The 16,788-nt window shown below is 40.3% G+C and overlaps 1 protein-coding gene across 1 annotated transcript in view; it reads left to right on the forward strand.

Annotated features, from left to right (window-relative positions):
* Window positions 1-16,788, forward strand: part of ARHGAP24 (Rho GTPase activating protein 24) — a 229,565-nt gene that overhangs the window by 25,385 nt on the left and 187,392 nt on the right. The window contains exon 2 of the mRNA XM_075090342.1: window positions 12,819-13,018. Coding sequence (XP_074946443.1) covers window positions 12,839-13,018 — 180 coding nt within the window. The 5' untranslated portion in view covers window positions 12,819-12,838. The remainder of the gene's footprint in view (window positions 1-12,818; window positions 13,019-16,788) is intronic.

Consider the following 16,788-nt stretch of genomic DNA (forward strand, 5'->3'; position numbering starts at 1 on the left):
TCCTGACATCTTTCTTTATGAGTGCAATAGTGTATAGAAGATACATTTGATATTTAAGTGCAAGGAGCTACATTGCATTATATTTCTCTTGCTGTTCTCCCTCTTTTTGTTTATTCAAGTCCTGGAATGGAATATGAATTAGGTTAGAGCAATTCTATTTTCTGTAATTTTAAAATATGAATTCTTGTTCATACCATTTGGTTTGTGCTCAAGCTTCCTTGATTTTTGTTGTTATGGGCATTGCATAACAAGTAGATCCCTCCCAGCTTTACAGTGAGTTTATTAGTCTGAGAAGGCCCTGTTCATTCTGATGTGGAAGTGATGTTCTACATGTAGGAAGGCCTTTCTGTTGTATTTCCTTCTTTACTTTGTTATTCTGTGTTGTTTACTGATTAACATTGGCTGGTTGACTATATGTATCACAGAGCTACTGTGGTTTCTCATCTCATGATGACAATTTTTAAAGGGCTGGTGTCAGTGAAGGGGTGAAGCTTAAAGAACCAAAAGGAGAGTCACTGGGAGAAGAATGCTTATTTGCCATGTTGCACAAAACCACTTTGCCACTTGAGGTGCAGAAGGAAGAGCAGCCTGCATCGAGACCAAGAATGTACTTTCCTGGTAGTCAGGAACAAGCTGACCCTATGCTACCACTGAGGCAAGGATCTCAGCTGACAGCATTGCTAAAGCCATTAGCACAGCAAAATGAGCAGATCAGCCTAGTGATCCTAGTCCTCAAACCATGCTTGCTTGGCAAATCAATGACTGCTGTCTGCTGTTAACTTATATCTGTAATATCCATGTGCATGTGGTTACTTTCTCCTGTCATATAATTTATTGTTTCTGATGGCATGCTGCAAATGGGAATGAGTTTTATTCAGTCATAACTGGGGATGTAATCTGGAGGGAGGCAGGGGGTGGGGGCAGGGATAACTCTGTAAATTACCTACTAGTTTGCTCAGCTAGCTAATAACACTGAGACTGTCTTGACAATAAGAGCGCAATATTATGTAAATTGTCTCCAAGCATCTTGATGTGTTAGCGTGATGAGTTGCTTTCAGCAACTCCCCAAGAAACTAATATCATTCAAGAGTTATCCGAACATGTTCATTCCCCTATTGATTTGTTACACTCAGCAAATTTTTGGAAGATTAAAAAAAAAGCTCAAATATAACGAGTAACTTACATCATCACAAAAAGCGGATGTGTATCTTGGAGATAGGCTGACATTGTTTTCAGAGCTAGTGCTGAAAACATTTCAGAATGAAGCACCAAGTGTTGTAAGCATTGGTGTGAAGAAAAGGAGACCTGTGTTAGTGAGGAAGAAACATGCTTTGTTTAATATAGCACTGTGTCTTTCTGGTAGTGCTACAGAGATGACCCAGATCCAGGTCCATGTATACTCCTTGCAACTTCATGCTGTAGGGGGTGAGCTCAGTTAAAATGAATGGTAACATGTGTAACACTGCAGTAAATTCTGCATGTTCAGGTTTGTAAAAAGAGAAGCCTTGACAATGAGGGGTTTTAATCCCTTTCACACGCAAACTAGAGAAATCTCTTCACACGGTTCATGTTTCAAAGTGTAGTTGTCCAAGGCAGTAGTTGCAGGCTTGTGAAATCACAGTCATTTAAATGGGGAGAGAAAGAAAAATCAAGAAGGCAACAGTGCAGAGCAATGATGTCCATGTAGAGAGATGGGCTATTTCTGGGGGGAGGACGGTGAAGCTTCTTTGTTGCTTTGAATACAGTAATGTGAAATAGTAAGGCCCTCTCAATGTAGGTGATAACCTCCTTTCCCTTGGGCATGCTGACATTCTGCTCTGCATATAGTGACTTACAAAAAACACAGACTCTCCTTACTGTAAATGGAGTTAATAAGAGAAGGTAGATCTTGCTGGTTTGTTCTTAACATTATTTTATGCTGTTAATGAGCTCTGTCATTTATAGCAGAAGGAATTTCTCAGGATAACTTGCCTTTCTTAAAGTAGACGTTGATAAATTGAACAATGAAAACACGAACATGCTTAGCACAGTTTCAAAGTGGCTGCAGATTCAGGATCTACCATCTTTGGATTGGGGTTGTTTAGTCTGGGGAAAAGGAGGCTGAGGGGAGACCTTATAGCTTTCTACAACTACCTGAGAGGAGGGTGTAGCGAGGTGGGTGTTGGTCTCTTCTCCCAAGTAACAAGTGATAGGACGAGAGGAAATGGCCTCAAGTTGTGTCAGGGGAGGTTTAAATTGCATATTAGGGACAATCTCTTTACTGGAAGAGTGGTCAGGCATTGGAACAGGCTGCCCAGAGAGGTGGTGGAGTCACCATCCCTGGAGGTGTTCAAAAAATGTGTAGATGTGGCACCTGGGGGCATTGTTTAGGAGGCGTGGGGGTGTTGGGCTGATGGTTGGACTTGATAATCCTAAAGGTCTTTTCCAACCTAAATGATTCTATGATTGTTTCTCTTCTGCTTTTGCAGCTGTTTCTCTGACGTGTTAGCCCTAGTTTATGCAACTTTGTCTCTTTCTGTAGCCTACTTAAAATCTGGAGAGTGCCTGATGTTGCCTTGCTACTAGCTGGTGCTTTAAGTAAACAAAACAAGAAATGTTTACCTTTAGTTTTGTGTAGGTAAGTAACATGTGCATGTCTCCTATTTCTGAATCATTTACTAGGTGAATTACTTAATTTGGTTTTCAGGGTATTTTTGGGGGGTTTTGGGTTTTTTTGGTTTTGTTTTTTTTGCCAGAAAAATATGTTTACATGCTTTTAGCTAGCTTTCGGGGTGCCAAAGATAACCAGTTACTTGCTAAAGTGCTCTTGATTTTATTTTTGCTTCTCACTCAATTCACATAGCAGACAAGTGTGAGGAGGAAGACTACCCACTCTGGCAGCATGCAGTTACTCTTTATGTTCTGCAGATTTCTAGTGCATTTTTTGTAATGACCAGAAAGACACGCATGAACACAGAAAGCTTTGAAAGAAGGTGTGTTCACCTTTTAACTGTGGGTTACAGTAACAGAGCCTGCAGACTGTGGGTGCAATACAGTAGAGTGTTGCATCTTTGTCTTTAATGGCTTCTTCAGTACAAGCTGGAAAAGTAGGCGTTACCATCCGTGCACAGATTGGCCTTTTAAAGGGTAAGGATCACATGAATTTATACTGTTCATCCATAAGAATTAATTTCAGAGTCAAGAAGTCTTGGTGCTGGCTTAGGAATTTGGGGGCAGTATTCGCTTAGAGCTTTACTGGAAAGGGCAGGGACACAAAGGCTTTATTAGTGTAGTATAGCATAATTTTTCATTTACTAAAACAATTTAGATGGCATAACATGCTCACTACTGCTTTCTGAAATATATAGGAAGAATTGCTGACTCTGTTTTTCTGACGCAAACTTGGTTTTAAAAAAGAGAACTGTTAATTCCATAAGTATGAATTAATGCTTTTCCTGGGCAGAAGATGGAACTGTCAACTACAAAGTAATGGTGCTTATTTTGAATTGGCTTTTTCCATGGAAAAACACACATCTGCTTTTAAAAATTTTGACTATATTGTCTACAGTGTTCTAACATGGATATTTATGTCAGTATGGTTAATGTTTTTAAGTGACAGAGGCAATTACCGTTTATAGAAAACATTTCTGAACAGCATTAAAACTCTACTGATTTCTGTTTAAAAGTAGGTCTATTTTAGGAATGGAAGTGAATGCACCCTTGAGTATGCCAAGTTTGAGCATGGTTCTGGCTTGCCTGTATTTATCTCAGTTGGGATGGTGCCAAGACACTCTCTGAAGCTGGGTGGGCGCTCACTTCCTGTGTACAGTACGTGCCTACCTGTTTACTGTCGATACGCTTGTTTGGATGTGTACAGTACATGTGTAAAATGAACACATATGCCATTACAGTTGCCCCCAGGTGCTGCACTGTTCATGCACCTCCAGAGCGGGTGAGAAATGGACGTGGTAATTATGAATTTCAGTGCAGGCAGGTGCTGTAATTCTGTCAGTTCCTCTGAGGCACTGGGATGGGATGCTCTCAAGCACACAGTTCAGTGATGCTGAGGTCCTTCTGAGGAACACATTTCCATGTGTGAGATGTCTACTTCAGAGGATCTCTCAGCAGCACCCCAAATGCTGCTGTTACTTGAACTTCTTTGAACTGAAAAGGAAACACATTACATTGTACTTAACAAAGCAGAAGGAAGTAATTTTGCATGAAATGTTAATAGTAAATATGTTAAAAATAAGTCCACAGACTTCTGTTTATTAAATGTGAACTAATGTAAGACTTAAAAGGTAATTACGGGGTGGGTTGAATCTTCCCTTGTTTCCACTGTGGCTTCTATGGAGGCACCCAAAGATAAGGTTTCTCCTGCTCTGAACATCTGTGTATCAGGAGAGATGTCACCAGCCAGCGCTTGCTGTGCTAGCCTCTTGTTGCCAGAGTTAGGACTTTGCTGGATCTGTATTTGCTCTGAGCAAGAGATTAAGTTGAAGTGTGGTGCAGGCAGCAAATGTTCCTCTTCCTTCCTCCCACTCCTCAGCAACCACAAACCCTTTTTGCAGAACCCATATGCTGCTTCAATTTAGAAGAATTGCAGCAGGTTTGGCAGGAAGCTTTTGCTGCTGTAGACAAACTAGAATGTATTTTTCCCGCCTGTCAGCATACTTAGTGAATGTAACTTGTAACATCTTAATTCTCTTGGTCAATTTTACAAGGAATGTGGAAGGCCTGAACTGCTGTGAATAGGACAACATGAAAAGTCCTGCTGTGTTGGATTTCCTAAAAGAGCATGCAGCCTCGTTCTGTTCTCAGTGATTCACTGACAGAGAGCTGCTGACATTCGTACTCAAATGCCTTTTGCCATCAGTCTTTGAGAACAAAGAGCAGTGCTAGAGATTATTTTTATACTTTGAGAGATCATCTGTTGAGATCATGCTTGGACACAACTCTTAATCAACTCTTTTGTAAGTGAAGCCAGCAAGTGTTGAAGTATTCACCACTCACATGTGGGAATTAAGTTACTTTTAAGCTGCCCTTACTTTCTCCATGTAAAGTATGAAGCTGTAAACAGGGTTTGAGGTTTCTCAGTGTCAGATATTCAGAGGCAGTCTAACCCACTGTTTGGGAGAGACACCTGGGAGGTTTATCGTTTTGCTGTTCCAGATGCTGCTTTTGACTTGCTCTCTGACCTTTTCACTGCTCAGTATTTCAGCTTGTGAGACTTGCCATCTGTTCTGCATTTCTTTGTCCGTCTTGCATCACTTGACCCTTCAGTTACCAGAGGTTCTCTTCCAACTTGTCTGTAGTTTTGTATGCTTCTCCAGATAGTTACAGCTGATTTTCTGCTGCATGCAATTTTTCTCTAGCATTTCCAGTTTTACAGAATAAGACACCTGAAGTGGAATCCTGCAGAGAAACCTGAGACAAGGGATCACTCCATTCTAATCACACCTTCACTTTTCCAGTCACATTGGTAGCAGCAACCTTGTCTTGCAGCTGCATGCTACCATGTGAGGAAAAAGCTGAGGACATACGTGCCTAATAAGTAACATGCAGAAGCATAACAGAGACAGTGCTATCCTTGTAAATTGCTCCTTAAGCCTTCAAAACCCTTTTTTGTGGTGTGACATTTTGTAATCACTGCTAAATCAGGCATGGTATACCTGTACTTGAGAAAAGATAGCCAGACAGATTGTATGTAAATGGCTCTCAGTTACACAAGTCTTCTACGGGTGGAGTCCAACTCCACCCAGAAAAGGCAGTGGGATTAGGAAGTGATGGAGAGAGCAAAGTGTCATTTCTAGGTGTCAGAAGAGATTCTGCAATGGACAAAGTGATCTTAGCTGAGCAATTTCATTTTGTCTCCTGCTGCCACAACAGTAGTGCAACGACAGGAAAGGGTTTGTCTGAATGTTGCTGTATGGATTTAAACAGAATAGGACCTAATGACAAAGGCAGCAAAAGTTAACCTATGAGAATTACCCAGAGTACTGATCTGACAGCATGATGCTGTAGTCACAGAACTGCTGCAGTTGCTTTTCTTTACATAGCAGCAGCTGACAGATATGGGGCGCATTTTGAAATACTTTTTTACCAGCTATCTCTACCAGGGAAGCCAACATGATTTCGTTGCTATATGGGGAAGAAATAAATTCTAGCAAGTAGAGAAATTATGTATTTAGGGCTAACTCTGAGCTCCATTTGGTGCTGACTCCATTTTGTGCAGAAGGCACATAGGGGAGGCAAAAGGTTCTGACTCTGCAGTACACCCATCTGCCAGCGTTTTATACCAAAGGCCACACAAAGTACGGAGGACTATTGATCATTACTATGTCAAGAGCAATTGCAAAGTGTCTGGCACACTTCAGCTTCCTGTCCACCAGCTTGGGCTGAGTGCTGCCCTGAATATAATAGGGCAGAAGTTTGTTGAGCAAGTAGTCCATTACATGATTCCTGTTGCCCATCAGTGACCCTAGATGATGGGAAGATTCATACCGGCACAACGTAGCTGGTACTGTGGGATTATGGTGAGGGGAAGTGAACTAGTGTCCAGACCTCATCTCTAGGGTTTGGACTGTACACATGTATACTAGCACTAGTTGCAACTATACACAACTAGTGAATACACATGTATACAACAACTAGTCATACGAGATAAATATGCAAACACAAAAGCTGACCTTTTCAAAGGTGCCTGACAGAAATTGTTAACTAATTTCCATTGTAATTCACAAGAAGTTGAATACTTTATGTTCTTTATAAATTCTCTAGTCCCATTTTATTTGGGCTATTTATAGCTGTGCTTGAATTCCTGTAAGCAAACAGTAGGCTTGTAAAAGTTTGGCTAGTGTAGGAATAATTGTAGGATGGTTCTGGCATGGAAATGCAAATCATGTACTAAAGAGTTGTATTTGACCAAGACTCCGATTTTCTGGCAAAATTAATGGGTCTCGGTTTTGGAACTGATCCCTAAATGCATTGAAAAGTAATGGAAGTATTTCCCTTAGTTTCACTGGGAATTGGATTAGGCCTTCTACAATCTGACTGCTGATAACACCTGTCACAATTTTTTATTGCCTCAGTAGTAATTATTTATGCCTTGGAAATTCTTTCAAGCAAAATATCTTCAGGCTGTCCCTGATAGGAAAAAGTGAGAGTGGGGAATGCAGAACAGCCAGATGTATCTGTGATTAGGAGTGTTAACTGCCAGTAGTACAAAAGGTTTCTCAGATGTCTCAGAAAACCTTCTGGATAAAAGCACAATGTCTGTTCTAAAAGCTTTTGGAGGAAAGCTACTGGCAAGTGCACTGCTGCAGCTTTTGAAAAAGAACAAGACAGCAATGCTTTAAAATCTGTCCTTGCAGTGACAGAACTTGAGACATGCTCCTTGCGATGTGCATCTTGTAAAAATGGTTGCTAAGCACTAGCAGAAAGTCAACTCTCTTTTAAAGTATTTTTTAACCTCTTTGACATGTTTTTTCCTACCATGGACAATATCATGTTGACACAACAGATGAGAAGCAACTGATTTGAAGCACCCTGATGGTGAGAAATAGGCCAGTCTTTTTCTTCCTGCAGCAGTTCCTTGCAAATGAATGCCTGTGCTGTAGCAGAGATTCAGGTGTCTTGAGACATATTATGAGTAAGATAAATGCAGACAATGTTTTCACATACTAAGTGGTTTTACAAAGTTTTACTCAGCCAGACTAAATCAAGAAAAACCAAAAGGAAACTCACTGGTCAGAGGCAGCACTCTGTACTTGAAAGATACTGATAACCTTAAACATAGGCACTTATACTATATAGCTCATGGGAAATAGGTAGGAAGGAACCCAAAAGTAGACATCCCTTGGAAAGTGAGTTATAGGTCTTCATGTTAGTGATACATGTATTGAAGTATTCTAATTTTATATAGAACCATTGTTTCACAAAGATTCTTATGAATTTTGAATGTGTATATCTGTGTGTGTGTATTTCGCAGATATGTTCATCAATGACCAAGTCACTTGTTGCTGCAAAATTGCAGCCTTGTACTGGATATCTGTTAATGTGTCTGACATGGAAAAGTCATCTCCATGCAGTGTTGTGTTGCTTGCCCTTTTGGGAGAGCAAGGGGATTAGACCTTGCAACAGGCTGGAAGAGTATGGTTCTGGGGCAGGTGATTTGATGGCTTCTCATCTTTGTCCATTTTGTGCCAGGCTGACTCTGGGCTGCAAAGGACCTGATAATAGCATCTAAGCAATGGCAAAGATGAAGAAGGGTTGCTGGAAGTGAACGCTGATGATGTTCTGCATGCTTGAAATGTGCCATCTTGGCCATGAGAAATTTCAGTGAAAATAAAAACATACTGCAAACCATCAGGGTTTTTTGCCAAATGGGTCATCTTGGTGCAATCCTGTGACTATTCATTGTAACTGGATTTGCTTTGCTTTAATGACTTTCTCTGACTATTTCCTGGCAAAGTGCTGGGATCTGAGGGAGCTGCCCAATTCCATATTTCAAGTATCAAGCGAGGGGTAGCTGAGGAGAAACACTTACCCGCTTTCTATGCGCGTCACCAGCACAGCCCTTCCACATTGGCAAGGAGAACATAAGTGCAGTTATTTGCCTTCTAGATGGACTAGTGAGAGAGGCAGATACCCTTTTTGGGAGCAGAAAAAGGTTGGATTGAGGCCAGCAGTGGTAGATGGTGATGGGCTCCATGGACCAGGAGATGTTGATGCAGAGCCAGTATGTCAGGGAACATTTTTCATTTTGTTTACTTTGTGCTCCTGATGTCCAGACAAGCCCAGGAGAGTTAGCCCACAGCCAGCCCCAGACAAATAGACCGTGTAGCATTTGTTCAGTCCTGGTCATTACCTAAACTGGAGGTTGGCCAAGTCAGTAGAGTTGACACTGGCAGCAAGTACAAGTTCTGTTTCCCGTTCAGAAGATGGGTTTGAGGAATATGCTAATTTAGTGCTTGAAAATGCATTGCTTTCTGCCTTGTGTCATCAGGGCGAGAGGACTTGGAGTATGTTGATGTAATTCCACACTTTGTCATGTGTTATTTACAAACTGTTTGCACCTCACTGTTCTGTGCATCAGTGCCAGCACCCTGATATTTCTGCAGTTTATTTTTATGATCTTGGTGTTGAAACAGCTGTAAAAACAACTAGTGAAAGTGAGCCAGCTGCTGGAATTCTTGATTCTGAGTCTGGTTTGCAGTAGGCAGATTCTGAAAGGCAAGGAGGGATGGAAAACAACAAATAAACTTAATCTCATGACTAAATACAATTTCTCCTAACAAAACCAAGATAGGTGGCTGAAATTTTAACTTCTGAAGAGAATTAAATCAATAATAAATGAAATAATACAACTGTGTTGTATAGAAAGTGTCCAAAGATATACTGCTGCTTTAAAGGAGATCTTACCTGTGAGGACTTGGGAGCAGTAGAATATCAGCTCTCCTATGCTTCATTTGTTTTAGTATTGCAGAAATAGTTTAAGATACAAATTTTACCAGACAAAGAGATGTAGAACAATTAAAATTTTCCCTGGCTAGCTAAAATCCAAATACTTAGTTTGGTCACTGGTGTTGACACCAGTGAAATGTGACTTTGTGGAACGAAATTTAAAATAGCCTTTCATCCAAGTAGTTAATTGCTTTTCACTTCGGTGCTCAGATTCTTGTTTGTGGTCCAAGTATAATAGGGACCTGGTGTCCCTAACACTGCAGCGATACACATAATTATAATTACTGTGTTTAAACTTTGTTGTTCCTGCTTTGAGGCTGGCCCGAGCAGCAGAGGTAAACTGATCAGGTTTATTTCTGCTATAGAAGGATTGATTCTGTATCTCAGCGCTCTGAGGACTGCTATATCATCAGGCTGAAGCTAAGCACTGTGATTTTCTGTGGCTTTGAAGCAAGGAGCAGGGGTGACCCATGGGTAATGATTTTGTTCCTTACTTTTTTCAGTTGTAATTACTTACCTGCCATTTACAATGCTCTCCTTAAAATATTTGCTAATTTGCTTTCTAAGTATGTGTGTTGGAGGGCTGCTTCTTGGCACCTACTTTGGCCCAGCCACAGACCAGCAGCATCCAAGTGATTTCTGCTTGTATTCAAAAAATGCCAGTTATGAGTTAGGTGCATTTCCTTTTGGAAATAGTGATCTTGAATAGCACAGATAACTCTGTCCTCATTCGTGGCATGTTTTTACCACACACGGTGATAAGCAGAGGTAGGGTACAAGTCAGTTTAATAAAGTCTGCTGTGTATGGCTGAAGTTGGTTCTTGGAGATTATCCGATCATTGCTTATTGCAACTAGTTTTACTTAACCTGTCTTCCTCCTCCTGAAGAGCTAAAGGTAACAAGTGAGAGAGTTTGGGCATCAAGAGATAAAGGTGTAAGGGTTTCAGCGGCTGATTTGCCACTGCTTTGTTGCATTCATAGTTACTTATTACACTGCAAAGTGAATGAAAAACATTACAGAAGCCCAGACCACCTTGACATGCGAGTAGACATTTATGAACAAGGGAATGAGAAAGGAAGCTATTAATTTTCCTATGGTAGTTGAATCTCCATTTGCCGCTCCAGATTGGAAGGAGGCAAGGTTCAAGTTCAGAAACTCACTGCAACATCTAATATACTCTGCAGCCCTAGAGCTGCAGTTTTCAGAGTGTGTACTCTGATGGTACAAAATCCTCACAGAAGCCTTCTGTCAGTGTGGTCTGAGGGTTTATCAGCTGGTTTATTCTTGTTAGGATGTTATTGTAACCCTAAGCACAAAAAAAGTCTTTGTCAGCTCTGCTGAGAGCCAGACATGTTTATATGTTTTGCAGGGACACTTTGCTTAAGTAAATGTAACAGTACAAGTGTTCTGGGTGACTCTCGGTGAACCCTAAAGAGGCAGGAGAAGGATTTTCTTTTCCTTTTTCTGAGAAGAATACCGGGTAATTTGAGTCCTTTAGAGAATAGAGAAGTAAGTCCTGCAGTTTGTATTTGCAATGAAACATCTGTGCTTGTGTTGAGGCCCATTAACCTCAGTGGCACACGTCAGTTAAGAGTTTTAATGATGGAGATCAGATTCCAGGATCCAGTCTAAAGCAGGGTTGTGACAACAGACTGTGTGTGGGTATTAAAAGCAAAAGTTGTAAACGCACAGCAGAGATGGCAGCTGGAGAAGTTCTTGCAAAGGAGGATAAGTGTGAATGGTAGGAAGAAAGGAGCCAAAGGAAAAATGGGCTGAAAAACACTCCTGACTGGAATCTATTGATCTATTTACATCTTCTTGCTTGATTATATTAAAATTTAGTTTATAATGATGTAACACTATCCAAACAAAGTACTTGTATTAATTGTCAGAGGGATGGCCTCCTCTACCAAATGAATGTGTGTTTCCATTTCTAATCTGCCTTGGAAGCTGAGCACGTATCTTTGCAATGCTGATGTCTTACTATGTTCAATAACGTTATTGTTGCTGTATAGGGGGCGGGAGCAGGATTGCTGGACTTGGACTCACTAATCTTCTTTGCCAAATTCAGAAGAGGAAGATTTGGTCTAGATATTCTTATTCATAGATGCCTCCTGCCTACAATGTCTAGAATGTTTTGCTGTTTTCCCACCCTGATGTTTAGAAACAATAAATACATTACCTATGAAGCCAGTTTTCCCAGGCCCTAACAGCTGTGGAAGTTCCTGACTAGGCAAGAAAGGCTGCCAGTGGTAGTCTAGTCAGAAAAAAATATGTTGTTCTTCAAACACTTACAGACAGTGAAATTTCACTGTTAATTTTGCATACTGCTGTGTTTGTGGTTATAGTCATATTTTATTCTGTTTAGGTATGCGCTATTTGGCACATAGAGGTCTCTGTTTGATTTGTATTTCAACTGAAAATATCAGAACTTGCAACACAAAATCCCAAGTTTGTTGAGGTCTAGACATAATGGGGGATCTGGAAGAGCCTTTTGACCATGAAAGTTAAGCACATGACTGTATGATTGTGTATAACAAAATCCATCAGGAAGATTCGTGACTGTCCAGAGATAGTTAAAAAGTATAGTTTTAACAAGGCTGAAAAGCCACATGAAACTTTGTCAAGTTAAATTCCACACCAGCTCTGATTTTGACACACTTCCCATGCCTTGAGTTGACATTCCAAAATTCTGTGTGATTTGCAAAATATCTGTAATTAGTAAGTGTGGCTGGACACACACCCACTTCAGTCAGGGGATTGTCTGTATGAGGAGATATGAAGCTATTCTTGTATTTACTGTCACCATTCTGTTAAATGGACTTCAGTAAAAAAAACAAAAAACAAAAACAAAAAAAACCCCTGCTTGTCTGGTGGGGTATATTAAGCCCCAGAGAAGCAGAGGCTTCTTTAATATTCCCTTAAAGCCCCAAGCCTGCAGGCAATATTAAATGGGGAGTTCCACTAGTTAGAAGCATACTGCTGCCCTTAGTCTGAAGGCATACTGTAAATTCATTCCTTGTTACTACCTTTAACTCACCTCAGGAAACAGCTGATATCTTCTTCAGTGCTGTTTAAAATAGCCTACACTGTACCTGAACAAATCTTTTGCCTCTTGCCTGCTTTTTAGCTACTAAGTTTATTATTATTATTATTATTATTATTATTATTATTATTATTGTCTTTCATAGGCAGATAATATTCTCTCAGCTGATGGAGTTCTAGTATGAAAATAAACAGGCAGATGGTAAATGCTTTTCTAGCCTACCTTTGTAGTTGGAGTGTGTTTCTTTTCCAGCTGTGTTAAAAGGAACAAGTTACTGCTTGGATAATAATCTAATTATTTTACCTTTTCCTCTTGTTTTCTCAAGAGGAGAGTTGTCCAGACCCAGTATGGAAGAACACAATGGCTCTGCAGAGACTCCCCCGCTGAGACAAGGGCGGCACAGTGCTGTTAAGTGTGGGTGGCTGCGGAAGCAAGGAGGCTTTGTCAAGACCTGGCACACACGCTGGTTTGTTCTCAAGGGTGACCAGCTTTACTATTTCAAAGACGAAGATGAAACCAAGCCCTTGGTAAGTGAAAGGAGGAGATAGGATGGGAAGTGAGGGAGGAAAATAAGTTAACGCAAGCAGAATTCTCTGCTCTTTAAAAAACCAAACCTCTCAGTCTTTCTCACTGACTCAGTACAACTTGGGACATTGATTACAGTGAATACAAAACTGAGTCAGGCCTTGGCAGTTAGCATGGTTTCCTTGTCAGACTTGTTTCTAAAGTTTCCTTTTCCAGGTCAGGTTTTCTCATTGCAGCATTTTAAAGGGGGTGAAGTGTACATGAAGTTCAAGTAGCAAATGTCAGTCTTGATTGAGGCAGATGAATAAGCTGTATTTGAAAAGGTACTGTTTATTTTTCTACTGTTTAAAATGTGGAGTATCCCTGCTTTGTTTCTTCCCAAATTGGAAATCCTGTGAGATTGTAGCCTGAATACATTGCCATCTGTAATGTGGAACAGACTGCTGTCTGTTCTGTTGCGGTGATTTACTGCTCCTAATCTATTTTCTTATTTATTTAGCTTTTTCACCAGCAAGCTTTAGGGTTGCCTATCTCTAGAGTGCCATAAGAATAGATTAAATAATGCTGCCTTTCAGGTCAGGGCAGGCCTGAGCCTCTAAGATAATAAATTAAGAGAGAACTTGTGCTAGCACCTATAGGAGTATGATAATTCTATGTGTTAATAATTTCTTAGATGCTTGTGACTTCAGAAAAATCTCTGACATCTGTGAGTTTCCTCTGTGCAGATATTAAAATGTAATCGCACTTGTATTTTATAAGCCTACTAAATTTTTGATGGTGTACCTTTATGTGGCATTTCGCAGGGAGTTCTCAGAGATGTAAAGCCCATCTAATCCAGCTTCCTGTATGGAACAGATCATGACACTGTCAAGCTTTACAGCTTGCATTATGGTGCACCTGTTGAGAAAACTGTTCAGTCTTGAGGTAGTCATTCCCAAAGAAGGTTCTTGTATGAGTTAGTTTCTAAGTACCAATATCACAGCCTTGGCAGCTGTTTGCCCTTAAAATTATCTCAGATAGTATAGGTTAATAAAATAACACACCACACATTTACAAATTAGTGTGGATACTTTGAATATGAAATAGCCAATATTTCTGGGAAATCAAATGTAGCTTTCACTATATATATTTTGTTAATCAAGAGTGTAAAAAGCAGACATCAAAATAAAAATATATATGGGTCAGAGCCTGGGTTTCCAGTATACAACTCCGCTTCCTACCACTTGACAGCTGCCAGGTATGTTTGCATGCAAGGACTTCATTGCATTTTGAGAGGTGAAACAATGCTGTATTGCATGGAGCACTATGGAGGCCAAATTATCATCTTGTCTGTCTGCCACTGACCTGTGGGATGACTTCAGAAGATCCTATTGACTTTGCTGCTTCCCTGATGTGAAATGGAGGTGGTGATTCTGATCTTCTGATACCTTTGATAGGTTAGGTAGCAGTTGATAAAATAAATGTTTGTTTGGGTTTTCCATTTAAGTCTCAAATAAGTTCATAAAGACACCCGGAGAGACAAAGGGCAGTGGGGAGAAGTGCCAACAGAAGTGTAACTTAAAATATGCCAATAGGTTTGGAAAATGAATGGACCTGTCCAAATTACGATAAGCCAATAGCTCACCTTGGTGTAGATTTGGAATGTTTTTGAAGCAAACTGCACAAATATCAGTTCCTGAAATATGTCCCAGGTTCAATGCTATGTACAGAAATGTGATTTTTTCCCATTTAATTACATTGAAGGGTTTGTTGCATGAGCTTTGACAAGAAAACCACCTTGACCTGCTGGGAATCCTGTTGTTCTTACTGTGGAGAGCTAAAGCAAAGAACTCCACTGATACAATGAATTTTCAGTGCATAGGAATATCATTAGGAAATGGCAAGCAGTATTTTGGTATATTGTTATACTAGCCATGTAGCATTGGGTCTGTATTTAGGATGAAGACCCGTTTATTCACTACTGGTTTGTACAATCTGTACAATGTACAATTGTACAGTAATTCTTTTAGACAATAATATAATGGAAGACAGGTTATGAGGTCCTTTTCCAAATCAGATTGTAGTCTTTATTTTGTTTACTGATAGGTTGTGTTTGAAAGGAGGCAGAGAGTGGTGATTACTTGTCCTGGGGAATGCTCTATTTGACACCTTGTGTATATATATTTATAGAAGGTGGAAGAACTATAGCAGGAGAAGACAAGACAGGCCAGTGAGTTTATGTTCATAGCCTTAATGCAGATTAGAGAAAAGCAGAATCCAGTTTCTGGTGTGAATTCAGCAGGTGTCCTGAGCACCGGTCTGCCTAACATTTGGGTTCTGTCCAGTCTGTACCAGAAATTACGCCATGATGTTTGCATTTTTTGAAAGCGATGGAGATGTGAATGGAATTGAATTTCAGAAAAATATTATCTGTCAGACTTCATTCTACAAGTGACTGTGTATAACAGGAGTAAAGAAAAGAAATAACATCTTGTGTCTAAAGCATAAGTAAATGCTTTGGAATTCCTGACACATTTCCTGCTAGTAATATAGGTGGCTATCACATACACTTTAGTCAATGTGTGTACATCTCCTTGGTGTCAGACTATTAAATTTAAAAGTCATTAACTATCAGTGTGAGTGTGGGAAAATGTCTCTGCCAAACTGTGTCAGATGCCTACAGGCACACAGAGCTAGTGAAGGACAAGAGGAGAAAGCAGTGCACAGCTGTTAGTCTTAGAGTTAAGGCCAGGGAATTGTTATTGTTTCTTTATCATCATCAAACACAAGAATCTTTCCCTTGTAATATTTTATCAGTAAGAATAGCACCTATTTTTTGCTCTGATATCCTTGAAATGTCTCTGGGGATCTGATGAAAACAGCATTTTCTCTTTACTGAAGATGCAGGTATGGATAGCAATAATCTAGTTTATTCTAGAAGACAAAAAACCTAACAAGTGAGCAAGCCATGTGAAGAAATAAAATCTGATTTCTGATAATTCTGTGTGATTTTTACTTCTTGGAAGTGATACTGGATTTTGCCTTGTTAATTCTTTTTACTGTCTTGGTAAGTCACCTTACTCATGACAGCCCTCTGTGCTTTAGAAAGCTAGTATTATGCTAGATCTGAAAGTCAGCTATCCAAGCTTGAAATGCGGGCAGCTGAAAGAAATTGGCATTTAGCATTCCCCATTTCACAATACAGTTATTGTTTAAATGTAGCCTATGATGAAAATTTATTTCTTGCTTTCTTCTCGGCCTATGGTTAGCTTCTCCAGCTGTGTCTGGGCTGGCCTGGTCTTAACTTAAGAAGGAAAGAGGAAGTCAGTGCCTTCTCAGTGAGACAGCATGCTTTTTCTGTGGTTTTGTGAGCAGCAGGAGGGAGCTTCCAAGCATCTTCTCCTTGTTGCAGCTTTGCTGCTACACTCTCCTGGTGTTACTGGGGAATTGAGTTCATGGGTGCAAATCTAGTGTCGTGGTTTAGCCCCAGTCAGCAACCAAGCACCATGCAGCCGCTCGATCACTCCCCCCTGGTGGGATGGGGGAGAGAATCGGAAAAGTGAAAGTGAGGCAACTCATGGTTTGAGATAAAGACAATTTAACAGGTAAAGCAAAAGCTGTGCGCAGAAGCAAAGCAAAACAAGGAATTTATTCACTGCTTCCCATGGGCAGGCAGGTGTTCAGCCATCCCCAGGAAAGCAGGGCTCCATCACGCATAACAGTTACTTGGGAAGACAAACACCATTACTCCAAACGTCCCCCCTTCCTCCTTCTTCTTCCCCAGCTTTATATA

The sequence above is a fragment of the Phalacrocorax aristotelis genome, chromosome 4 (genome assembly GCF_949628215.1).
Source record: "Phalacrocorax aristotelis chromosome 4, bGulAri2.1, whole genome shotgun sequence".
Classification (NCBI taxonomy): Eukaryota; Metazoa; Chordata; class Aves; order Suliformes; family Phalacrocoracidae; genus Phalacrocorax; species Phalacrocorax aristotelis.